At 34.4% G+C, this 27304-nt stretch overlaps 1 protein-coding gene across 10 annotated transcripts in view; it reads right to left on the bottom strand.

Moving 5' to 3' along the window:
- The window catches only part of LOC106050290 (histone-lysine N-methyltransferase 2C-like), a 95102-nt gene that overhangs the window by 47637 nt on the left and 20161 nt on the right, over positions 1 to 27304 (bottom strand). For 6 of the 10 annotated variants that reach the window (XM_056004349.1, XM_056004350.1, XM_056004348.1 and 3 more), the window contains exons 22-50: positions 26138 to 26302; positions 25769 to 25881; positions 25165 to 25377; positions 24608 to 24718; positions 24401 to 24490; positions 24046 to 24134; positions 23760 to 23880; positions 23424 to 23558; positions 23135 to 23200; positions 22747 to 22881; positions 21959 to 22057; positions 21586 to 21763; positions 21144 to 21367; positions 20808 to 20881; positions 20591 to 20641; positions 19756 to 19782; positions 13460 to 13574; positions 12866 to 13273; positions 12008 to 12311; positions 10805 to 10961; positions 9388 to 9474; positions 7406 to 7550; positions 6607 to 6773; positions 4861 to 5101; positions 2993 to 3151; positions 2363 to 2498; positions 1064 to 1276; positions 648 to 804; positions 41 to 309 (exon numbers count right to left, since the gene is read on the bottom strand). In XM_056004349.1, coding sequence (XP_055860324.1) covers positions 41 to 309; positions 648 to 804; positions 1064 to 1276; positions 2363 to 2498; positions 2993 to 3151; positions 4861 to 5101; positions 6607 to 6773; positions 7406 to 7550; positions 9388 to 9474; positions 10805 to 10961; positions 12008 to 12311; positions 12866 to 13273; positions 13460 to 13574; positions 19756 to 19782; positions 20591 to 20641; positions 20808 to 20881; positions 21144 to 21367; positions 21586 to 21763; positions 21959 to 22057; positions 22747 to 22881; positions 23135 to 23200; positions 23424 to 23558; positions 23760 to 23880; positions 24046 to 24134; positions 24401 to 24490; positions 24608 to 24718; positions 25165 to 25377; positions 25769 to 25881; positions 26138 to 26302 — 4449 coding nt within the window. The remainder of the gene's footprint in view (positions 1 to 40; positions 310 to 647; positions 805 to 1063; positions 1277 to 2362; positions 2499 to 2992; positions 3152 to 4860; positions 5102 to 6606; positions 6774 to 7405; positions 7551 to 9387; positions 9475 to 10804; positions 10962 to 12007; positions 12312 to 12865; positions 13274 to 13459; positions 13575 to 19755; positions 19783 to 20590; positions 20642 to 20807; positions 20882 to 21143; positions 21368 to 21585; positions 21764 to 21958; positions 22058 to 22746; positions 22882 to 23134; positions 23201 to 23423; positions 23559 to 23759; positions 23881 to 24045; positions 24135 to 24400; positions 24491 to 24607; positions 24719 to 25164; positions 25378 to 25768; positions 25882 to 26137; positions 26303 to 27304) is intronic. The other 4 variants (XM_056004351.1, XM_056004356.1, XM_056004354.1 and 1 more) reach the window with 4 other exon arrangements.

Raw genomic sequence — 27304 nt, 5'->3', positions numbered from 1 at the left:
ACACTTTACAAGGAAGAAAAAGAAATGTACTACTGCTTACTTTCCAAATGGAGCTTGTCCTGTTGTTGGGTAAGGTGAATGTGGCGCTGAACCTGGGCCCTGGCCATATGCTTGCTGACTAGCTGATGATGGAGGGCTGAATGGAATTTGGACACTGCCTGCTGAGAAAGGAGACAATTGTGGTCCAGCTGGTGTCATGGGTTGGCTATGTGGTGAAGCAGAATGACGTCCACTCAGCAGTGTGTTAAAAGGTGACTGGATGCCTGGAGTGCGGGGTGAAGGCTGTCCACTTCGAGGAGAATGGATTATCTGGTGCAAATAAACAAACAAATATCCATTGATTTCTGGTAATAACTTAATCATTTCTGTTAAAATGTAGTCTGTTGTGAGACAGTAAATAATACCTTGACATTTCTACTTAGCTGGTGACAGTAAAATACATAGTTGAACTAAATGAGACATATTTACATAGTAAAGAATTAAAATTCTTAACCTAATGGGAACCTAGTTCTACACACTCCTGATAATTAAAAACTAGGCAGTGATGTTTTAGAGAATAAATGTTTTCACTAGCACTAAAATGTTCTAATTTGAATGGACAATATAAAAATATTTCAAAGTCTGAAAGTCTATTAGAATAACTATACCTTGGGTGATGGAAGGCCTGATGACCCAGTTTGGGCTGGCCCCTGATTCGGAGACATTTGCATATGTGGAGAGGCTAAGTTCTGTAGAAAAGCAGCAGGTCTATTTAGTGATATGGATGAATCCAAACCACTTGGCTTCATATCTTGAACAGAGGAACTATGGAAAAGATAATAAAAAACAGTCAAATATACCAAACTGACTTTGTTTAAACTATGTATATGTATGTCATAGGTGTAATGCTATACTGTTATCAGGAGGAATATTATCCATTGATTCAAGTAAAATTATCATTTCTTAACATTTGTTCTAAATGAAATAGAAATAAGTCTATATTTGAATCAATGTTGTCATGAGTAAAAATTCATTAGTAGTCAGCTATCTTTAAAAGACCAGAAAAATTTAACCATGTCCTAACCTAGCAGTTAAAGATTCAGTTCCTTGTAACATTGCAGCAATCTGTCCAACTTCAGTTTCCTTTTCTTTTTCTTCAGCGGCTGCATCTTGTTCTGACTTGGTTTCTGTCTTGTGTCTCTGATTGAATTCCAAGAACTGAGCTTGAAAGTCTGAGGCTGCTGCATTTCTGGCTTTTATTCCATCAAGATCTTTACCATCCTTAGTTTCCTCTTTCCTGTGGTCATAGGAAGGAAGTCAAAATGTTAACACTTGCTATTGAACACTTTATTAGACAATCTTTGACTAAACTGGAGTATACAAATAGTTGACTGACATTTGAGAGAAACAATGAAGTAAATTTGAAATATTTTGTCATTTTACATTTTTGTAAAGTTCTAAACATTTTTTGTAAAGGAAATCTAATTGCGGCAATAGTTTACCTCCTAAAGAGATAACTGCTTGTGATCATAGTTGTGAACATAAAAAAAAATCTTATAGCAAATCCTTCTATTAAAATGTATCTACTCTCAAATAGTAACTAAGAAACTGTCATGTCTGTGTAATATTCATTTCATCAATAATAAATAAGACTAATTCCATTGTGTTTTGAACTAAAGGTAACAACATTATAATAACTCTAAGCACAAAAGAAAGTAAAGTTAATGTTCACTAAAAAAACAAAGATGTGATATGCAGTGTGTATAAAGAAGATAATTCTATCATCATCTACTAAAGAACTAAGACTTGATATCCAGTGTGTAAAAAGCAGACAATGCTATCATCATCTTTTGTCCCTTGACTTTTGTCTTAGGTGTGTTGTGACAGTTTGTATAACCAAGTCCCTCCACTTTTCCAGGTCAACAGCTGTTCTTAGAGGCCAGTCCATTCTTTTATGTTGTTCAGCCAGCCTTTCTTTGGGTGACTATCTTCAAACTACCTACATTGTACCTTGAAGAATGACTTTTGACATTGAGTCATGTCTTACAATATGACCAAACCAGCTCAGCTTTCATTTCTTCACAGTATAGATTAATAAGACATTATATATATAGAAGAGTTACATTTTTTACTTCCTTATGCCAACATAGCTGTGAACCACACATTTTGTCACATATGAATATGAAGAACTTAAGTCTTGAGACAAGTGTGTGGGCGAATATGAAGAACTTAAGTGACTGTATGTGTGTGTAAATATGAAGAAATAACATCTCATGACAAGTGTAGGTCTGATGACAAGTGAATGGGTAAAAGTACTGATGACAACAAAAAGATGAGTGATACTTTTTCTAGGCTATGAATGACAGGAGTGAATGGTACTTACAGTTCATCTTCAGATTTCTTGGCGTCTCCTGTGTGACTCTCATCAATGAAGTCCAGGTGTTCAAACATTTTATCATCCAAATCAAGGTCAAGGTCTGGATCAGCATATTTAAGAATGTCAAAAGTTCCATCTGCACCTGAATGAACAACCATGAATTAAAAATTAATAACTATATGTCACATTTATATATGGACAAATCCTTAAATGGAATTTGTTTTTATTACTTAGCTTATAACCATGGAAAGAACTTCAATTCAAAGTGTTTGATTGCTGTATTTACTGACAAGCATGTACATATACTTACATTGGATACTAATCAGAACTGTTTACTGCCAAACAGTGAAAATGCAAAAAATGTGAAGATAGCTCTCCTTTCAGGAGAAACAAGTGTGTGAGATTTGACTTATTTGAAGACATGAGACTGATATTTTCACTTTGTGTGAAAAATTGCCACATGGATGTTTAATTTTAGGGAAGTACTTCATTGCTCTATTTAAAGACCAGGATGTTAAATTACAGTGAAATTATTTTGCATCTTGAGTCAAGTACAATGTTAGCATAATGTGTTTCATTGCTGTATTCAGACTTTGACATTTGGAAGTGTTTCATTGTAGAAATAGTTTTACTTACTAAGCAGGTCATCATCTTCATTTTTATCTTCTTCAGAGGATAGGGAGGGTTTAGCAGTCTTCTCAGCAATTCCTTCCAACAGGGTATCAGTTTCTACAGTAGTACCATCATCTGGAACATTGGCTTTGGTTGAAGTGCTAGCCTGAGAGGTTTCTGTACCTTTAAATGTTTAGGAAGAGATTAAGTTTTATAAACAGAAAGTGGATTGATATTTGCACAAGTAAGCAGACTGTGAGCTAGTTTTTCTGAGAATTTCTTAAAATGCATACATCCATGAGCCCCATAAAGAGATAATTTTTTACCTTATCATGAAAAATCACACCAATATCTAAAAGTAGCTAGCAAAATATGTTTATAACAGCCAGTGAATACAGCTGCATCCCATGAATTTGTTATCCCATTTTTATGGGAAATTCTTAAAATGCATAGAATAAATTCTTGAGCCCTATAAAGAGCACATTTTTTACCTGATGATGACCAACCAAGTCAGAATGTAAAAAAATAGCTATCAAATTGTGGTAACACTTTTATATTATGACTACCTCCATGTGTTTACATTGAACTGGTGTAAATTTACAAACATTTTATAAAAATTTAAAGTAAATATGAACCAAACACATATACAGTAGATCTAGCCTTGTAATAAACATTAAGTTGATGGATGCTTTGATTTATACTCTCAAAAGTCTATATTTTATTAAAAAATGTTTTTACAACGACTTACAAAAAGGCAGTACGAGCTCAATTGATAAGAAAAATCTAGAGCTATAAAAGATTATAAAATTGCGAAGGGGGGGAGGGGCATGGCCCTCAGATACTCAGGCATAGGGGACAGTTAGGTGTAGGGGATGGTTGGTGTTAAGTCCTGAGAACAAGAAAAACAAAAAATACTTATTTTAAAAAGACAATTTCTCCTTTAAACATCAATTATTTTTCTCTTAATAACTAATGAATGTTAGATCTTAAAAAAAAAAAGAACATACCCAAAGACGTTCAAGTTAAATATTTTCTAGTTCTCTTGCCAAAATTTAAATTTATTTCTTTTTATACTTTGAAAAATTAAAAAAGTCAAACTAGAGTTTTCCCAGTGAGGCCAACAAGCTAGTAATTCTTTTCCCAATAATATACATCAACTGTTGAATTTCTAGGAAAGTCATTAGAACCATTTTTGAGAACCTTGTCTAGAAGTTTCCATGAAAGTATGATTTGAATAGAGGTATAGTAAAATTGGCAGACCCAAAATAAATGTCCCTAGTGGTTCAGCCAGGACAGTGAAGACGAATAGTAATAGATTTTGTTACAATTTTAACAGAGTCTTGACTATTTCTCAATATCTTTTTATTCAACACAAAGTCCCATCAGCTTTGAATTAATATGAAATGTGCTCAACATTAAAATGCCTCTCCTAGGAAATACACATCAGCCAGTTGGTACAGATAGTTTTCTTTATGTTACAAAGACACAAAGATATAAAGAGCTTGATTTTTGAGTAAAGCATCTTTCAAACAAAAATATTCTCATAAAATCAGTTGTGTAGTTTATTTAGAAAAAAAAATATTTACAAATGAACAATTAAGATTAAAACAACAAACATGAGAAAAAAAAACGAAGATATTCAAAAAGACTGGTGGAGACACTCCATAGAATTGCTGAGGAACTGGTTAAGGAACCCAAGAAATTCATCTGATCAACTTTTCAAGAAGAACAAAATTTGAATTGCATATTGGTGATAAACAGAAATAGGGGAGGTAATGTAGAGAGAACTACTAAAGCCTGGAGAAGCTATTTCCACTTAGGCCCAACTAAGAAAAGATCTGTACAAGATTGAGGCAGTGCTGGTAAGAGAGCCAATAAAGTGTCCTACTTACTGGTAAAGATCTCCTCCTCTGCAGCTGGCTGCTGTGCTGGTGCAGGCAAATGCCTGGCTATGTTGGCATGAGGCTCTGGAGCGGGAGGTAAACTAGGTGCTGGTTGGGGAGCTGGTGAGTAGGGCATTACATTCACATGCTGTGCTGGCAGATGTGATGCACTCGGGACACTACCTGATTCAGATATTCTTTCTTGAAGCATCTGTAAGTACTGGCTGCGCTGATCTGTCATTATACCTTCCTATTAAAGAAAAAAGAACACTATTTTATAATGTGACTATTTGAATACAGGTGCTGTATTTATGAATGAAAATAAGTGTTACATTAAGTTTTTAGTACACAACTGCTTGCCCAACATGATCTAAAACAAAATACAGTAGATTCAGAAACAAAAATATCCATATACAAGTCAATAATATAGAAAACAAAATTATTTACTACTGCTGAGCAATGCATACTGACATAATAGAAAATATATTAACCATTAAACTGTCACATTGCCACCCTGAAAATGTTAGTTAATATAAGCAAAGTTTGACCTGAACTAATCAAAGACAAGTGTGTTTGTTTACCCCTCTGCTCAACTAGTTGTACAGCTAACAGATTGAGTTAGATCCTTTATATCAATGTAGACACTAGCCTGGCAGTAGGTAATGCTATTCCCCTGCTAAGTTGTTAAGACTTGTTAGGACACAATTAGGAATATGGCACAAAAAATTTTTTGTTTCATCAAAAGGGTAAAGTTTTGGCTTTTGATGTCACCATTAACTCTTTCTCTCCGTAATTATTTTGCACATTCTCGTGGAATCAACGTTGGTATTGTCAGTTAGGAGACAAAGAGTTGAAAACAAGACAAGGATTTGAGGTGTAACGACAAGTATATACAGGAGGATAGGTGCAACAAAAAGTCAATTCAGAATACTTTTGTCAGCTTTACAAAGAGGCAGGTTTTATGAATGTAGAGATTTAGTTGACAACATTCAACAGTTCCCTCCATGACGTATCAAATGCATTATTCGGCATCATTCATTAATGTCAAGTATCTTTGCAGTGTTGGCCTTTTGCCTGTGTTGGTTACTTGGATGTTACCTTTGTTCAGACTATCTGCGAAAAATACAGCCCGGAGGTGCCTAACAATCTGTATGTTCAATAGGCAAAAAAAAAATCATTTACTGTCTGACAATATAATAGCGTATAAAATAAATTTTTGATTTATTTTGCTAAATGCTTGCAAAAAAAAAAGTTCTATCTAAATATAGTGAAAGTTTGTCCTCTGTGTGTAACCCAAGTGCCAGTGTTTTGTTCTGTTTAACAAATTAACATCTCTCATTAGCTTTGTTCTGTTTAACAAATTAACATCTCTCATTAGCTTTGTTGTGTTTAACAAATTAACATCTCTCATTAGCTTTGTTCTGTTAAACAAATTAACATCTCTCATTAGCTTTGTTGTGTTTAACAAATTAACATCTCTCATTAGCTTTGTTCTGTTTAACAAATTAACATCTCTCATTAGATTTGTTCTGTTTAACAAATTAACATCTCTCATTAGCTTTGTTCTGTTTAACAAATTAACATCTCTCATTAGCTTTGTTCTGTTTAACAAATTAACATCTCTCATTAGCTTTGTTCTGTTTAACAAATTAACATCTCTCATTAGCTTTGTTTCACCAAACTTAAGTCTTTTGTAAACTTTTGTTATACTTCAATTTCCAAATTTAATCCTATCTGGACAACACTGACACTTACTTGAGGTGGAGTACCATAAGTTTCTGGCATTGGTGGCCTCTGCATAAACCCTGGATAGAAAGGAGGTCGTGGGCCTTGAGGAGCCATGCTTGGATGTGTACCCCTCATGAAACCTTGAGGTGAAGGGCCACGGAAAGGAGGTCTGGGTGGGAATCCTTCTAGAACTTCTGAAGAAAATTTTTTTTACATTTTTACATTTACAAATCTGTTCTTTGTATACATTACAAACACTTCAATGTTTAGGGATGAGATCATTTTTGTTTTGTTAGCATTTGATGACAACACTTTTGTAATAACTCATTTTAAAACAATCAATTTCAGAGTATTCCCAGACATTTAGAAATCGTATTTACAACTAACTTAAAAGCATGGCAAACACTTTTGTATAAAGAAAGCAACATAAGAGAAAAGTATGCATTTTAATTTAATTAGTTCAATTATTTATTTTCCTGGTATAAAAGCCATTAAAAATTACCTAGTACTATTCCCTAATGAATTTGTAATTTAGATTTTAAAAGTTAGCTGAGCAGCAATCAATCTTACTGGCTAGCAATTTTCCAAAGCTAAACATGGCTGACAGAACAAACATAAATGATGCTTGAAGATTTGGAAAACAAAATTTAACAACAATTTTTGTTTAAACAAACGATACTTGCAATGTTTCTTACTAAACAGATGGAGTATCTAAGAATGATCCTATGCATTTGTGAACAGCATATATCTTCCATTGTATATGTTAAACAAGCACAAGTGATTTTAAATAATACCATAATGAATGTTTTCTACAGATATACTATACCTGGTCCATCTGGCCATCCTGTTGGGGGCCCTGTCATCATTCGCTCAGCCTCTTCTTGTTTCTTGGCCATTCGTTGTTTGGTCTGTTGACCCAATATAACTCTAAGCTGCTGATGGTGAATGTTGCCAGGGTTCTCTCCTCCATCCTAGAATGACAATCAAGGGCTCATAGAATACAACATTACACTTATAATAACAACAGTGATATATTGTATTCTAACCTACTAACTAGTAACTGAAGTTTTCAATCCTAATTAAAATAATGATTCAGAAACAAATTTAATAAAGGAATGCAACAATTAATAATTATTTTCACTTTCTATCTGAATCAACTAGTTTGAAGACTGTATATTTGACCAAACATAATCATAAATTTTAGTTTTTCTGAATTAACCAAAAGAAAAAAAAACACAGAATAGTTTAATATTTGAATAGTCCATAATTCAGTGAAGGTAATTTAAATCAAAGCAACAACAAAAATATATACTAAAAATAAAAGGGAAAGAATAGTTCAGGAAATAATTATTTATATTTTACTAAGTGGAGCAAGACAAACATTCAAAAGTTGGCTGATCAAAAGGAAATAGTTGTTTGTTCAGTACAAGGCATCACAAGTGAAACTACTTGGAAGGCAACATGCAAAGAGATTGTTTCCCAAAATGTCTATGTTAATGCTAGTCATACAAATAGGCAACATAATGTGAATGTAATGCGCTCAAATCCTTTTAGGATGTAGAGTTCATACTAGACAACTTCAAAGTGCTCATTAAGAATCATGCAGAGGAAACAATTGCTAAAAAAATAAAACTAATTGCTAACTGATGCTCAGTTGTTATTGCTATACTATGAATACTTTCAACAATTTGAATCCCTCCCTTACCCACACACCAACAAAAAAAATAATAAATATCTTTTAAAAAATGTGAGAAATGTGAGTTTGGATTTGACCAAAGTGCAACATTGATTCATTCAAACCAAAAGTTGAAGTTAAAATTCAGGAAAAGGGAAGCATGCTGGGTTTTTTTTAGAGGATAAAAAGTCATATTATAGTTTCATACAAATTTATTTTTATTATTATTATTATTATTATTATTCTACCACAAACAAACAAACAAAAATTAAAAAACAAACAAAACAATTTTAAAAAATAATATTTTCTATTAACCAATGAAATCTTTAAGTTGTATTAAAAATTTGTTAAGAACAAAAAAAGGATACACATTTGCAGTGTATACAAGATTATTTTTTATATTAAAAAATACAAAATCATAATAAAAAAACAACTTGTATGATCAAATCAAGGAAACAAATAGAGTGAGAGAACAAACAAAGAAAAAAAATCAAACAGAAAAAAAAACATTAATGGGGGGGGGGGGGGGGGGGGGGGAAGCAGAAAAATAAAAAAAAAATGGAAGGAAAATGACCAAATAATTATCAACATTGCAGCAACATTATATTACAATAATTAATGTAATTAAATTAAGTAAACTTAAAACTTGCATATATCAAGGTTTTTGTGTTGTTTTTTTTTAGTTCTGAAGCCTAGAATTTTGTCTCCTAACCAAGAAGAAGAGCTAGAGCTTTATTTTCACTTTGTCTTAAAGACTGTCAAATTTTAAAATAAGTATAACTAAGTATAAGGAACTGACAACCAAATATTTTTTGATAATTTATAAAACAGGAAATATTGTCGTTTATTTCTATATATTCCTGTTGATTTAACATTACATAACAAAAAATGGTTAAGCTACATGTGCATTCTCCCCCATGCATTTCCTCGGACGCAAGGCTAAACACTACATTCAGTAATAATGACTTAAACATTTAAAAAAAAAAAAAAGCAAAGTTGATTATATAAAAAGAGCAAGCAGGAGTTAAGGGGACAGGTTAATAACTTAATTACTTTCAACTGCTGTGTCACAAGTTAATAGAGCCAGTTATATATTATGTTAGCTGGGGGAGTTTCTGGTGCCACTCACTTACCGGGTAGTTAAGCATGAAAGGGAAAGCCCATGGCGACCGTGGTAATAGTTTGTTACGCCTGAGGGCTGACTCAAGAGGCCTCTGATGCTAAGTTGAATGGGTGAGTAACAAACACACAGAGATATAATATATACAGGTTGATAGGTGGATTAGTTCTTTAGTTCAACACAAATACAAGAGAGAAGAGAAAATAAAAGAGAACATATGAAATGGAAACAAAATGTTGGACATTGAAGATGTGCAAATGTAAACATGTGCTCAAACAACAGAATGAATGAAAAAAAGAATCAACGCTAAAACCCAGACATACTTGTTAGATTTTTGGCATAAGATTATTAAGTATACTTAAGGTTAGCATGCCTGTCAACACATGAGGAACGTTATTGTAGAAACTATTTTTTTATACCTCATATATACAAGATGCTTGAAGGATTTTGTTTTAAAATCAAATTTTAAACAAATTTATCAAAGCTTTCCCCAGTTCTAGTCGAAAAAAACATTTAGAGAATAAAATATCATAAGCTTTAACCAAAACATTTAGCAGTTTTAGTCAAGCATGTTTCCAGCCAGGCCCTGAGTTGACACTAATCCACAGGGATGGTAGTTTTTACATGGATTTTAAACACCATTTTAATTCAACTATCAGGAGATATGTTATGTTAAAACATCAAAACAAAAACATCCACATTCTAAATGCATTTGTTAAAAACGTTTGTAAAATTCATCAGACAAATAAGCAAAGTTCACTTTTAATACTAAATTGGTCTCATGCTTCAAAGCAGAAACTAAAAAGACTGGACTGAAAACTGTCCTTTATTTGGAAAGTGAAACCCAGCCCTTCCCTCCTCACACACCATCATTTATAGGACTCAAATGAAAAAAAAAAAAACCACTAAAAACAAACATTGATGATGAAAAAAATTGAATAAGACAACAGAAAGATAAGATGACTAGATAGAAAGACACAAGAAATGATAAGTTGTTTCTTTTTCAAGTTAACAACTAAAAAGCTCTAATGGCCATGTACAAAAAAAATTACATCCATGAAAATTAAAAACAGGCTAAGACCTAAATGAATCAAGTCTCTAAGACATTTGTTTTTAGTCAACATTTTCTCTTTCTTTTGTAGATAAATATATACATTTTTTCTTCACTATCTAGCTTTTTTTTTTCTTCACTAACAATTGTTATTATAAAGTTTTGTAAGTTCAAAAGTAGCTAAGTATCTTAGAGACCTGACTAAACAGAAAATTAAAGTTTGATAACTCTGTAAAGTTCTCTAATTATAAAGACTACAAGGCACCATATAATCAGTCCCAGAGTTTGGTTAATAGTCTCTATCTAAATCTGAATTCAACAAGGGGGGCAATGTGCAGAGAAGTGAAGTATCAAATAAAAGCAGAGTTTGTTAGCTTACCTCAGGCATCTGCATGGGCATTCTGTTTCCCCTGTACATGGGTATGGAGTCTTGTCCCATATCACTATGAGACATGGATGGGTCCATTTGGGGCCTGGGAGTTCCAAGAGGCATGCTGTAAGGATCAGGAAGGCTGTTGGACCTGGCCAGTGGATGTCTGCTCAAATGAGCATAAAAGCAATTTCTCATTTACAAAAACATCTTTACATCAATTAAGTAAGAACATTTTTTAAATATTTATAACTGAACTATAAATTTAATATTTCTGACTGGTGTGCCCCTGATTCCACAATGCCAGAAGTGGTAATGGTTTTAAGCCCATCATTACCTATAAAATGCTTCCAATGGCCGTGGGTGGGATTGTCAGAAAAAAATCAGATTACCAATGGTTAGCTGTACTTCAAATAATTTAACCATGTATGTCAAGAAAATTCAATTTATGATGAAATACCATATGCTTTAGACTTTCAAGTGTATAAAAATAAACATTAAGACAAACAAGAATAGCATAAAAAAAATAAAAAAATTTAAAAGACAATAGCTCTTTTATACAACTTACAGAGTGATTTTTTAAACTCTTAATAACTTATAAATGCTAGATTTAAAAAAAAAAAATCTTACCCCCCCCCCCCTAAAAAAAATCCTGGGTAAGCAAGTACTTAGTACTATCTTTTTAATGATAGGCCTTTAGATCTAATAAATTCATTAATCATTAATTTAGTAAACTCCTGAATAGTATAATACCTACTTACCCAAAGATCGAAGATGTTTAGTCCATTCGAGATATATATTTTTAGTTTTCTAGCCCAATTAACAAATTTGTTTTTATACATTGAAAAATTAGAATGATCAAACAAGAGTTTTCCCAGTGTGGCCAACGAGGTAATAATTCTTTTCCCAAGGATATATATCAACTGTCAACTTTCTAGGGAAATCTGTGTCCACCCAGTAGTTCAATTATGAGCCCGCCCACCCACCCAGAAGGTTTTAGTTTTCACAACAGTACGAGGTGACTAGAGGTACTGTAAAAAGAAAATTAAATAATACAAAACATAAGATTTCAGCTTTCACATACTGTACTAAATTACAATTGAAGCCTGCTACCTAGCTACATTTTATAGTACTACAGAATACATTAATTACTGAGTGTGTTGAATTATGAAGTGTCAGACTATCAAGAGTCAGTATTAAAATGCAATGTACCTAAAGTCTGGCATTCTAATTGGAGAGCCTGGATAGGGTTGCCCTGGCTCTGTCATATGAGATGTTGGTGTCAAAGGAGGTCTCATCTGGGGAGAGCCCATTGGGAACATGTCTCCTCTCTGTCGCGCTGGATGAAAGGGATCTGGTGTCAGTGGGCCAGAGGGCATAAAGGGATCATCTTGCTGCACTGGAGTCTGAGGAGTGCTTGGTGGAAAAGAGTAAGGATCTCCTGGTGGTCGAGGCTGGTTGGAGTCACCAAGAGGATTTGAAGCATCAACTGTGACTGGCATATTCAGTCTTGGACCTACAGGTACAAAATAATTGTGAACTTAAAATATGAAGAGCCAATAGATATAAATAAGTGCAATTTAAATGCAGACAGTCAAATCGAACTGACATAACTTTGAAAAGAGGATCAATCAGAATGTCATAATACTTGACAACAATCCAAGTGTTCCAAAGTAAATAAGGAGAAAACATTGCAGTGTCTTATAATTTGTGCATTACACCAAACAAAACATTATCACTAAAGAAAACAATATAAATTCAAACCAGATTCACTATAAAGTTACATGAGAAATTGTATATACTAGACATATCAATTGTATTTAATGATTTGATTGCCAGCAGAACAAAGGAGTTTTTAGCTGTTTGTCTTCGTAACTGGCGTCTTGTATCTCCTTTTTGATGTCCTAACATGACATATATTAATAAACTCCAGCTTGTCCAATGAAAGATGACATTAGCTATTATTAGCTTTTGCTGACAAATATCTTTAGTTTTGCTTGTTCAACTACATGTGACAATTATCTTAGCTCTAGACAGTCTAAACATCTAACACCGTGTCAAACTAACTACCTTGTATTCGTCTTGGTCCTCCCATAAACATTTCTTGTCCAGGTGTTGGTGATCCCTGAGTAAACATATCAGAACCAGGTCTGACTCGTTGACCCATGCCTGGAGCTGTGAACAGACCCTCATCTTCTCTTGGACTAGACGCTCCAAAGGCATGTACACTAGGCAACCTATGTGGCCTGACAAGTGGTGGGCGCACCTGCCCCTGAGAAAATGGATCTGATGGGGTAGGTGCTGGAAAGGCATAGGGGTCTGTCATCAGACTGCCAGAAGGAGGTGAGAAAACCTGGTCAGACTGTATACCTGGATGGTCAGGTGTTGAAGATGTTCCAGGTGCCTTGCTTTCATCTTGCCATGACAGTCTTTGGTAATGGCTAGGACCTGGATGAGGACTCATGACTGGGCTAGACCCTATCAAATCAAATCAAGTGAAAAAAACTATAGAAGTCAAATACTTTCTTAATTACAAAAAAATTGCTTTAAAAATGTTCTTTTACAATCTTTTTTTTTAAATACATAAAAAAATTACATTCAAAGTTTGATAATACTTAAACTGTTCAATACAAAACTAATTTCAAGGAACGTCTCTTCTCCTACCATCCATGTAATGTTCAGCATTGGCTAAAGGAGGTGGAGCAGGGGGTGGAGGCATGGCCTCACTGTCCTGCTGTTTCTGAATCTCATGCCGCCTCTGAAGTTCTTGACTAACCTGCTAAGAGAAAATGGAACAAATATTGGTCTAACCAACACCTTCCCCAATGAACAAATATTGGTCTAACCAACACCTCCCCCAGTGAACAAATATTGGTCTAACCAACACCTTCCCCAATGAACAAATATTGGTCTAACCAACACCTCCCCCAGTGAACAAATATTGGTCTAACCAACACCTTCCCCAATGAACAAATATTGGTCTAACCAACACCTCCCCCAGTGAACAAATATTGGTCTAACCAACACCTCCCCCAATGAACAAATATTGGTCTAACCAACACCTCCCCCAGTGAACAAATATTGGTCTAACCAACACCTCCCCCAATGAACAAATATTTGTCTAACCAACACCTCCCCCAGTGAACAAATATTGGTCTAACCAACACCTCCCCCAATGAACAAATATTGGTCTAACCAACACCTCCCCCAGTGAACAAATATTGGTCTAACCAACACCTCTCTAACCAACACCTCCCCCAGTGAACAAATATTGGTCTAACCAACACCTCCCCCAATGAACAAATATTGGTCTAACCAACACCTTCCCCAATGAACAAATATTGGTCTAACCAACACCTCCCCCAATGAACAAATATTGGTCTAACCAACACCTTCCCCAATGAACAAATATTGGTCTAACCAACACCTCCCCCAATGAACAAATATTGGTCTAACCAACACCTCCCCCAATGAACAAATATTGGTCTAACCAACACCTTCCCCAATGAACAAATATTGGTCTAACCAACACCTCCCCCAATGAACAAATATTGGTCTAACCAACACCTTCCCCAATGAACAAATATTGGTCTAACCAACACCTCCCCCAATGAACAAATATTGGTCTAACCAACACCTCCCCCAATGAACAAATATTGGTCTAACCAACACCTTCCCCAATGAACAAATATTGGTCTAACCAACACCTCCCCCAGTGAACAAATATTGATCTAACCAACACCTCCCCCAATGAACAAATATTGGTCTAACCAACACCTTCCCCAGTGAACAAATATTGGTCTAACCAACACCTTCCCCAGTGAACAAATATTGGTCTAACCAACACCTCCCCCAATGAACAAATATTGGTCTAACCAACACCTCCCCCAGTGAACAAATATTGGTCTAACCAACACCTTCCCCAATGAACAAATATTGGTCTAACCAACACCTCCCCCAATGAACAAATATTGGTCTAACCAACACCTCCCCCAATGAACAAATATTGGTCTAACCAACACCTTCCCCAATGAACAAATATTGGTCTAACCAACACCTCCCCCAGTGAACAAATATTGATCTAACCAACACCTCCCACAATGAACAAATATTGGTCTAACCAACACCTCCCCCAGTGAACAAATATTGGTCTAACCAACACCTCCCCCAATGAACAAATATTGGTCTAACCAACACCTTCCCCAATGAACAAATATTGGTCTAACCAACACCTCCCCCAGTGAACAAATATTGGTCTAACCAACACCTCCCCCAATGAACAAATATTGGTCTAACCAACACCTTCCCGAATGAACAAATATTGGTCTAACCAACACCTCCCCCAGTGAACAAATATTGATCTAACCAACACCTCCCCCAATGAACAAATATTGGTCTAACCAACACCTTCCCCAATGAACAAATATTGGTCTAACCAACACCTCCCCCAATGAACAAATATTGGTCTAACCAACACCTTCCCCAATGAACAAATATTGGTCTAACCAACACCTCCCCCAATGAACAAATATTGGTCTAACCAACACTTTCCCCAATGAACAAATATTGGTCTAACCAACACCTCCCCCAATGAACAAATATTGGTCTAACCAACACCTTCCTTAATGAACAAATATTGGTCTAACCAACACCTTCCCCAATGAACAAATATTGGTCTAACCAACACCTTCCCCAATGAACAAATATTGATCTAACCAACACCTCCCCCAGTGAACAAATATTGGTCTAACCAACACCTTCCCCAATGAACAAATATTGGTCTAACCAACACCTTCCCCAATGAACAAATATTGGTCTAACCAACACCTCCCCCAATGAACAAATATTGGTCTAACCAACACCTCCCCCAGTGAACAAATATTGGTCTAACCAACACCTTCCCCAATGAACAAATATTGGTCTAACCAACACCTCCCCCAGTGAACAAATATTGGTCTAACCAACACCTCCCCCAATGAACAAATATTGGTCTAACCAACACCTCCCCCAGTGAACAAATATTGGTCTAACCAACACCTCCCCCAATGAACAAATATTTGTCTAACCAACACCTCCCCCAGTGAACAAATATTGGTCTAACCAACACCTCCCCCAATGAACAAATATTGGTCTAACCAACACCTCCCCCAGTGAACAAATATTGGTCTAACCAACACCTCTCTAACCAACACCTCCCCCAGTGAACAAATATTGGTCTAACCAACACCTCCCCCAATGAACAAATATTGGTCTAACCAACACCTTCCCCAATGAACAAATATTGGTCTAACCAACACCTCCCCCAATGAACAAATATTGGTCTAACCAACACCTTCCCCAATGAACAAATATTGGTCTAACCAACACCTCCCCCAATGAACAAATATTGGTCTAACCAACACCTCCCCCAATGAACAAATATTGGTCTAACCAACACCTTCCCCAATGAACAAATATTGGTCTAACCAACACCTCCCCCAATGAACAAATATTGGTCTAACCAACACCTTCCCCAATGAACAAATATTGGTCTAACCAACACCTCCCCCAATGAACAAATATTGGTCTAACCAACACCTCCCCCAATGAACAAATATTGGTCTAACCAACACCTTCCCCAATGAACAAATATTGGTCTAACCAACACCTCCCCTAGTGAACAAATATTGATCTAACCAACACCTCCCCCAATGAACAAATATTGGTCTAACCAACACCTTCCCCAGTGAACAAATATTGGTCTAACCAACACCTTCCCCAGTGAACAAATATTGGTCTAACCAACACCTCCCCCAATGAACAAATATTGGTCTAACCAACACCTCCCCCAGTGAACAAATATTGGTCTAACCAACACCTTCCCCAATGAACAAATATTGGTCTAACCAACACCTCCCCCAATGAACAAATATTGGTCTAACCAACACCTCCCCCAATGAACAAATATTGGTCTAACCAACACCTTCCCCAATGAACAAATATTGGTCTAACCAACACCTCCCCCAGTGAACAAATATTGATCTAACCAACACCTCCCACAATGAACAAATATTGGTCTAACCAACACCTCCCCCAGTGAACAAATATTGGTCTAACCAACACCTCCCCCAATGAACAAATATTGGTCTAACCAACACCTTCCCCAATGAACAAATATTGGTCTAACCAACACCTCCCCCAGTGAACAAATATTGGTCTAACCAACACCTCCCCCAATGAACAAATATTGGTCTAACCAACACCTTCCCGAATGAACAAATATTGGTCTAACCAACACCTCCCCCAGTGAACAAATATTGATCTAACCAACACCTCCCCCAATGAACAAATATTGGTCTAACCAACACCTTCCCCAATGAACAAATATTGGTCTAACCAACACCTCCCCCAATGAACAAATATTGGTCTAACCAACACCTTCCCCAATGAACAAATATTGGTCTAACCAACACCTCCCCCAATGAACAAATATTGGTCTAACCAACACTTTCCCCAATGAACAAATATTGGTCTAACCAACACCTCCCCCAATGAACAAATATTGGTCTAACCAACACCTTCCTTAATGAACAAATATTGGTCTAACCAACACCTTCCCCAATGAACAAATATTGGTCTAACCAACACCTTCCCCAATGAACAAATATTGATCTAACCAACACCTCCCCCAGTGAACAAATATTGGTCTAACCAACACCTTCCCCAATGAACAAATATTGGTCTAACCAACACCTTCCCCAATGAACAAATATTGGTCTAACCAACACCTCCCCCAATGAACAAATATTGGTCTAACCAACACTTTCCCCAATGAACAAATATTGGTCTAACCAACACCTCCCCCAATGAACAAATATTGGTCTAACCAACACCTTCCCCAATGAACAAATATTGGTCTAACCAACACCTTCCCCAATGAACAAATATTGATTTAACCAACACCTTCCCCAATGAACAAATATTGGTCTAACCAACACCTTCCTTAATGAACAAATATTGGTCTAACCAACACCTCCCCCAGTGAACAAATATTGGTCTAACCAACACCTTCCCCAATGAACAAATATTGGTCTAACCAACACCTCCCCCAGTGAACAAATATTGGTCTAACCAACACCTCCCCCAATGAACAAATATTGATCTAACCAACACCTCCCCCAATGAACAATTATTGGTCTAACCAACACCTTCCCCAATGAACAAATATTGGTCTAACCAACACCTCCCCCAGTGAACAAATATTGGTCTAACCAACACCTCCCCCAATGACAAATATTGATCTAACCAATATTCATTATTCAAGTTTCAATGTCAATAAGGGATCATTATTATTAAATATAAAATATAACAGAACCATTGTTCATTTCTTTGTCATTTAAAATGCATCATTCTAATATTTATTAGGATTCTTTTCCCCATTCAATTTAGTTTCAGCATTTTACTGCATGCTCAGACTACTTAAAGGTCTAAAATAAAAATGGGAGTACACAAAGAACTATTGCAAGAAATAATGGATGTTGTTTAGCATGAAAAACAAAAAATCCAAATCATGAAAAAGAAATGTGAGCTAAATGGTGTGTTAGAGTTGAGCTCGTTGGTCACATGAAATGTGAGCTAAATGGTGTGTTAGAGTTGAGCTCGTTGGTCACATGGCATACAAATTAGAGATAATAATTCTCTCTCCAGTATATACTATTAAAATAAAACACTCAAAAATTTGATTATTTGTTAAAGAAGTTATTAATCACACAATGACTAGAGAGCTGAAAGTGATTCATTGGATGATGATGTTTATTTTGTCTGCCTTTTATTTTTATGACAAACTGCAAGCAGCTGAGATTTAGTTTAGTTCATTGGGAAGAGGGGGGGGGGGGGCATTTTGTAAATCTGAATTTTTTTTTTCTTGCACTATTTGTAAATAATTTAAAATTTAAAATTGTGATATTCAAATGATTCAGAACTGATTCAGTTCTGTGATTGATTTCTATGAGTGATTTCTTTTAATAAGCCCTAATGTTTTGCTTGATTTTTAAATAATTTCATCAATATGGAGATTCTATGATAACTTTTCATTTATTATTACACCCAGATATTTAGAGTTTTTAGTCTGTGTGACTGGTTTAACATGAATAAAATAAGTAGTTTTTATTTGTTTTAGTTTTTTGTTACTCTTAATAACTGGCATTTGGCTGGGTGGACAGACATGCTCCAATTTGATTCCCACTTCTGTAATTCTTCTAATTCTTTTAGTTAAATTTGACTGAAGTAAACTTCAAGCACAAAAACTTTCCATAGACCCAATTTTATAGCTAAAAGTGTTTTAAAATGTGCTTTTAATCCAAGGAAATTATACATTATCATTACATTTAACTGCTGATTACATTACAGTGAGATACAAAGATTAGAGGTTAAAAAAAAAAGTGCTTTAAGATTTTCTTAACAAAAAGTTCATGATTCTTGAGGGGCAGCTTTGCAAAAAAACATTTATATATATATATATATATATTGACTGACAAGAATGAGTTAAAAAATAAAAAAAAAGCTAACTAGAATTTTGTATGTCACCACAACATTATGAGCTACTACATGCCACTAATGATGTAACACTACTGTAGATGCAAAGACTAGGACAATAGGGGCTAATTCAGCAATCAAGTTACAATGGAAAGGGAGAAGGGGGGGGGGGGCAGTCAAAATGTCTATTTTTTTCTGGCAACAAAATGGGTTAAAGTAAGCTTTAAAAAGTTTATAATTTGCCACTTGTTTAGACCATGCATTGATCATTTTATCACTTTTGTATTGAAAGGTTTCAAACAACACATCTATTAGCTAAAGCTGACATTAAGCATTCACTCAAATTTGAAGTCTTCTAGCACTTGAGTCATTGCCAGAAACAAAAACAAAAATCTGTTAGTCTTTTTTTGCACGGCTAGTGAAATATTAGAATCAATTCAACCTACATTTTTGGACTTTAAGGCAGCTTTTTTCTGTAAAATACAGACAAAACAACCATCACACTGGATCAAGACATTTTATACAGCTGAATGAATTTATACCTTTTGAAGAGTTGTCTCCACTAAACATGATCTTGTAGCTCTTTTGATTTTAAAACTTTTCAAAGACTAATATACTCCAAATTTTTGATAAGCTATATCCTAGCAAGGTTCTTCTTGACTTAAGAGGAGAGCAAAGTCTTCCCACAATATATACATTTTATTTACACAATGTACATTTTATTAACTTAGTTTATTAAAAAAAATATTATGTGAAAAGAAAAATTTGTTTTCTTAAAAAGTTTTTTTTTTTTATAAGTATAAAACATTAGATCTGAATGAGCTGTCAAGAAACAATGTTTTAAAATATATATACTGCAGGGATAATTTTTAGTCAGCTATCTATAATACTGAGCTAAGTCAGAGAGCACATTCAATCAATCACAACTGTATGCTTCAGACTTGACAACATTTAAGGGTTCAAATAGAGTACAAAGATTTTTAACTGAAAACTTTTAAAGATTTGTTATACTACAAAAACATTGAAAAAAAAACATTTTCATTTCATTAGAAACTGGACTTGACATTCTGGAGGTGTACATCAAATACATTCAAAGAGAAATGGAATTTATTACATTATGAATTTTTTTCTAAAAAGAAAGCAATTAAGCGTCACACAACTAATGAAGATAAGTTTTGATTTTTCTCAAGAATTTGTGTAAAAATGGAAACAAAGGTGCACTGCTTACATCACAATAAAATATTTAATACTCAATACAAAACATTGTTTTGTTTAGCTTACCTTTTGAGCTTTCTGGACTCTGCTACTTGTACGATTTTTACGTGCTTTTGACTGAAATACAAAGTTTTTGTTTTGTAATTCAAACTATAAGTCATGCAAATAAATAGTTTACCCTAAAACAACTAACAAATGAAAGAGCTAAATGTCCATATATACAGTATGCTTAATGAGATACACATAAATGTGTCAATAGAATTAGAAATAAAATCATTGGTACCAAGTATGGAGCTTTTTCTTCAGGAGTTAATTTCCTCCACAATTTGGCAATCTGTTTACACCGTTCTGACCAGTCTGAAAGGGAAACAGCAAACACTGATACAGCAAGAAATCAAAAAATGCTATGGGATTGCATTGGGCATACATTGGAAAAAAACTACAGAAAAAAAGGCCCTTGACAGGAACCCTCAGGGGAAGAGAGAAGAATGGCAGACCAAGACAGCGAGTTTAAGACATTGATTAACATTTGTGAAGTAATGTTTGTAATATATAAGATAAGAAGTCAAGTCAAAGACAATATGTGTCACAATAGTAAAAAAAAAATACTGTTACTGACCAGGGTACTTCTGCTTGAGGTCAGGGTGACACATGTTGACATAAAGCACACAAGAGATTGTGGCCTGGTCACCCATCTCCTCCTCCTGTTCCCATTTCATGATTGTTCTCTTGTTGCTGTCTCCAACATCCTCATCGCTCATGCTCCATGGAGGAAGTGAGTTGGGAGCCATTGAGGGACCAGCAGGACCAATGCCAGGAGAAAACCTCTGGTTCATTGGTTGTCTGTAGAGAAGACATGGAATAGGGATATCAATCAAATACAATCAAAGGCAATTAGTAATCCAATTAAATGTAAGAACCATCTCTTATATTAAATATAATGTTGAAAATGTTAAAAAAATATTAGGAATAAATCTTCTAACAAACGTTTTGAGTCAAAACAAATGTATTACAAGTGCTGTAATATTGTTTAATAGAATAACCATTTTTTTTTTACTCACTGAAAATTTTGGGTGAAAGGCATTCCAAAGGGGGGTAGCCCTGAAGTCCCTGGTTGAGGTCCCATGGGTCCTCTCATACCTAATGGTGCAGAAGATATACCAGGGTGTGGGCTTGGTCGATGAGTTGAGGTCAAACCTGGTCCAGGTATTCCAGATGGTATTGACATATTAAATTGGTCTGGTCAGATAAGAAGTTGATTAAATTACAGAAGACAAAATGCTTATTTACTAATTCATATTAAGAGGAGAACTGTTTTCAAGTTCAATATATATATATATATATATATATCTGATAAAGCAATACTGAAAGCCATTTTTTAAATCTATATTAAGAATAAAATTAAGACCAAAGTGATATTATCTACAGACTCACCTGATGGTGTATTGGCATCTGTCTGAGAATTGGGATGGGACTCTGATAACACCCCACTGAAGATATCTTCAACAGTTTTACTGTCAAAGTTAGCCAGTTCTGTACACACAAAAAATGAATAAAAATGTGTCCATATTTAGTAATCTTTTATAAAGTATTTGTTAAAGCATTATTTAATGCTTTAGTTGCACTAAAAGATACACAGACATGCTTAACTGCTCACTCATTCAGTACAAGAAACTTCAAGCTAAGATCTTGAAAAGTCTATGTGTAAAGAAGTCTGAGAAAGAGTCAAAAGTAATTTGAAGCTTCCAGAAAAGTCTATTCTAAATTTACTCTAAAAAAGAAAAAGTAGTGCAGTTATCAGAGCTCTCACACTCTGTTAAGCTCTGTTCTCATCAGTAAATGATCAGATTAAGGCTCATTCAATTTAAACATTGTGATTGTTACTGTGTTAATGTTCAATTTACATTTACAATGTTCAGCGGACTGAGGATTTAACATAAAACTCAAGTCATCACTGAGTGGAATTCAGGGGGCAACGCTATTGAACAATTGTTTTGCTGCTATAAGGAGAAACTATGATTCAAATATATCAACTCTCAAACAGATCAGATTTACATATGTTTGCAAGAACCTTAAAAATGTTTTTTCAATTGTTAAGAAAATTGTTTTGCATTAATGGAAACTATGAAACTTCTTTTAAGTGTTAAACCACATAAGTTCATTAAAGGCTGAGATATATAATAATATGGCTAGAATCTGATTTTTTGAGTCTTGAAAATTACCTTCTGTAATAATGTGTGCCATGTCTAGTTTGTCAACTGTGGATAACATATGGGCTATATTGTCTGGTATCTCACTTGTTTTACTGGACACCGGGTCTTTGGTGGTCACAGAATCCATGCCATCTAATGATAACCCTAACATAAAATATAATGTTCATTTGTATAGTACTAGTAAACTAGAGACATCCAATTATTCTAAGATTAAATGCATGCATAAGGAATGTCAAGAGAAAGCTGTGAGACAAGTTAGTGTTAGAACAAATAAAGTAACAACATAGCATGCCTTAGAATCTAATGTTGTGCTGAACTGCACTGGAAATACTGACCAGTCTGTTGGGTTCAGCAGTCAACACTGACACCAACTATTATTATTTGTATAACATATTACCTTCATCCTTCAGCTCATCATGGATCAGACTAAACAAGTCTTCATTCATGATCTCCTTCAGGTCATCTGAAACAAACATTTTGAACTTGTTACAACTACCTGCTAGATCTAAAGAGAAAAGTGTCAGTCTGGGAGGGAAGCCAGAGTTGACCCTATATCAGAATGGAAGTACAAGAAACCAAAATATGGGATATTAACATTTTGCTTAGTCTATAGATATCTTCATTTTTTTCTTTTAGGTGTCTATGTGTCTAAGTAGAGGAACATCACTCAATACAAGAATACTTACCCAGACTGTGAATGTCTTCACCTTGTTCAGAGCCAGACATTGAGGTGTGGGGTCTGGGTACAGGGCCAGCAGCTGCAGTTGGAGCAGGGGTTGATGACTCAGTATCAGAGTTGACTAATTTTACACTGCAAACATCTAATTAACAAAAAAGAATAGAATCCACTTTAACTGCTTATACATTTAGTAAGTATTTTAAAAAGACATTTTTTTCTTATATGCTTTATATATTTATTAAACAAGAATAACAGTATCTAAGCTATCACTAATTCTAGACACTTAGAATAGCTAATGCCATAAAGGAAACACATTTGTAAACTAATAAAGACTGTAACTAACCAGTAACTGGTAACATTTTGACAGGACTAGATCGATCCGGCTCAGAATCTGATTCATTCTTTAGCAGTCCTTTGGTTGTTTCCTGAGTTTGGTCCAAGATACCTTTCCCAAAAAATGCTTCCTGTTCAAAGGTACAGAATGAAAAAACAAATTACCTACTATATAAATATTAGTATTAATTCAAGTCATTGAATACCTAATAATAACATAAGATACACCAATGAACTTCTGAATGTTGAAAGAAGTCAACTCTAAAATGGCCTGTCAAAGAAGGGATCCAACAAACCTGCATATAAAAAGGGAATGCCTCCTCTAACTTGGATTTTTTCACTTTTCTTCTACGCTTTGGTTTCTCCACTTTCTCTCCAGCTGGTTCTGGAACAAAAGACAGTTTATTTCTTTCTTCTTTTTTTTTGTTTTTAATTAACGTAAATAAATATATGAATATGAAAAGAACAAGGAGGTGGGCAACCAATAATGATAAATGTTGAATAAATTTCAATGTTGAAAGTAGGGTTGTCGTTGTTTTTAATTATAAAAGATACTAATTACTCAAAAGTGAACAAAAAACAACTCATTTTATTTTTTTCCTCTAGAGCTACAATTTAAAATATATAAAGAAATCTAATGTTGATATCAACCTTTGTCAGGATCTTCCTGTTCCTCATATGATGCTTGTCGCTTAGCTAACCATTGACGAGATCTCTGTCTAACAATAAATCCACCGACACCTTTAAATCAAGAAAGATTGAATAGATCTAAAATAAATATTGAGTTATAAACTGACCTGTTACTGTTACAACTGAATCTAATCAAGTAAGTAAACAATTCAATCAACAAGTTTTCACCTAAACCAAACACTCTGCGTGGCTTTCTTTTCTTGACTCCATCCTCTCCTATTTCATCCTGGCCTTGATCCATAGTGCCAGACAATATAGAATCTTCTGGCTCCTCAAGTTCTATTTCAAAATAAAATGTGTACATTCAAATATATTTATGATTGGTCATGATATATTTATGATGGTATTTGATGATAGCTAATGATGGATGCAAACTAATGTGAAATGAATGGAGCTCAGCTGGCCAACAATATATATATGAAAAAAAAAACTCATTAAAAGCCAAATGCTTAACTTTTCACTTTCTATAAAAAAAATGGCAACAATGGAACAATTTGCAATATTTCCAGTAGATCAACTTATTAAGGCTTTATTTACCACGTTCTTACTTGTACAGGTCAAACAATAGCTTACAAAATCAAAGCCAAAAGGCTGAGGGCAAAAAGCAAATTAATCTCATCGCAAATAGCCAGGTTTTCAGGTCCTATTACAGCAGAGGGATTTAAAGTAACAGCAGAAATTAGGATAAGAAAAAGAAATAAAAAAAAAAGAAAAAAAAAACGTACGTGATGCTCTTCTCTGTTGTGTGGGCTTCAACTTTTTTGGATTGGTCACCTGCAATCTTTGCTTGATCTGATTCAATCCACTGGCAAACAGGTAAACACCATCCACAAAAAACTGTCTGGGTGGCTCCGCCACAGGTTGAACAATGGGTGCTGATGGAGGTGTTGGGGCTCGTTCAGCTTTAGGTGGGGATGGAGGGGGAGGTGGAGGGGGCACTACCCACAAAAACACAAACATATTAGAAACACCAGAATTAGGGTAGGACAAAAGAAAGTTTTCATTGCAACTTGTGAGTTATAAACAGAGAATAACGATTTTATTGCTATTCACAAAAATTATTGGTAACAAACATTGAGTTTAATTTAGAAATATTTTTAAAAATTTTGGGTCACTTTTTTAAAAAAAAGTTAAATAATTATGTAAATGAGTATTGCTTTTTACTATTTTTAGAGAAAAATTTAGACAATTAAAAAAAAATGTAACTATAATATTTTTTCATCTCACATCTTTTTTCAAACAAGCTGTTCAAATATGTGACCCAAAGCCAATAATTTTATTTTTTAAAGTCATGACATAAGTAGAATTCAGTCTGTATTCATGACTTACATGGTCCTTCCTTGCCAGTCTTTGGTCTACAGAATGTGCAGTTATAGCCATAGTCTGCTGCCAGTTCTGCTTCATCCTCACCATGTAGCCCATCACATTCACAATGTAGCCATCTATAGAGACACAAACACAGTACATTTACAAGCAAGCCTAACCATACATCAATTATATATATAAATATATGTGTAGATCTTATACAAATACTTTGACTAGTGCTATGTAAGTTGAAGGTATCACAAGACTTAATTAAAGAAGTTATTTATTATCCAAAAAATAAAAAGACCATCAATTTAAACACAAATTTAGGAAGCAAAAATAACTTTTGAATAACCTGTAATAAGTTCATCCACAAAACTAGTCAATACATACCTGTCACATTGCTGGCATTGTATAATGAGCTGGTCAGTTAGGTAACTATCAAAGCAAACTGGACAATACATCTTACTGTGACAGGGGCCACACTGTGTATAGTTGTTCATCCACTGGCATGCAAAGCCAGGAGATGTGCTACCACAATTTACACACTGCACACACCTGTTTAAGATATTAGATAACATTAATTGCACAGATTAAAAATGTAAAATGATTTAACTGAAAGTGACTATCAGAGTTTATAGCCAATTACATGAATGATTTTCCAGGTATTTACCAGGTTTTTAAGGTAGAATATTAGATTTTCAAGGTATGCATTGCACCATAGCAAGCAGTATATATATGTATATATAGTATTATATATTTACATACAGATGACATAAATATGTAAAAAGAACAAATATATACATATATATATGTATTTAGTACTGAAAAAAGTATTTATTTTACATAAAATAAAAAAAAACAATAAAATGTATGCTGATACTTGAAATCACACCTCCAAAAAAAAAAAGAAAAAAGAATTCATATCTAGTGTATCCTAAGCATTTAAATGCAATAAAGCACTAGGCCACTAGATCTATGTTTAAAGCCTAAATTAAATAAATTCTAGATCTAGACTTAAATTATTTAGATCTAAATCTACATCTTCTAACTAGATTGTCTAGATTTAGAAGCTTTAGAATAGTTCATGATTAGATCTAAATTAGGCACTTCAACAAAAAAATTTGTTTTGATCATATTGTTTTGTAATTGATATCATTAAATAGAGCTTGGTGTCCCATTTACAAAAATATCAAATTTATGTTTCTATGATAAGTAGAAGCAAAGTTATGATTTTTTTTGTATTTTTTTTTTTTTCCTTCTTTGGCTTTGTATTCAATAAAAAATTTTGGTACCCGAAAAATGACTTTTTGTTATTAAAGCATGCATATCTTTCTTATTATTCAATATTTTTGGTTCAAATTTTCAGAAGACTTTATGTATGTTATTTAAAACGTAATACTACCCCAATCTTTCATCTAAACCGATTTTTCATACTTTTCCAGCCGGGCGAAGCTGAAAATAGAGACGACAAATTTGGTCAAAATTTGACTTAATTCATGCACAACTTTTTTATTTGTCAATATTTCCATTTCAAATTTTCAGGAGACTTTACATGTT

This window comes from Biomphalaria glabrata, chromosome 11 (genome assembly GCF_947242115.1).
Source record: "Biomphalaria glabrata chromosome 11, xgBioGlab47.1, whole genome shotgun sequence".
NCBI lineage: Eukaryota > Metazoa > Mollusca > Gastropoda > Planorbidae > Biomphalaria > Biomphalaria glabrata.
This window is presented reverse-complemented; position numbering and strand designations above follow the sequence as displayed.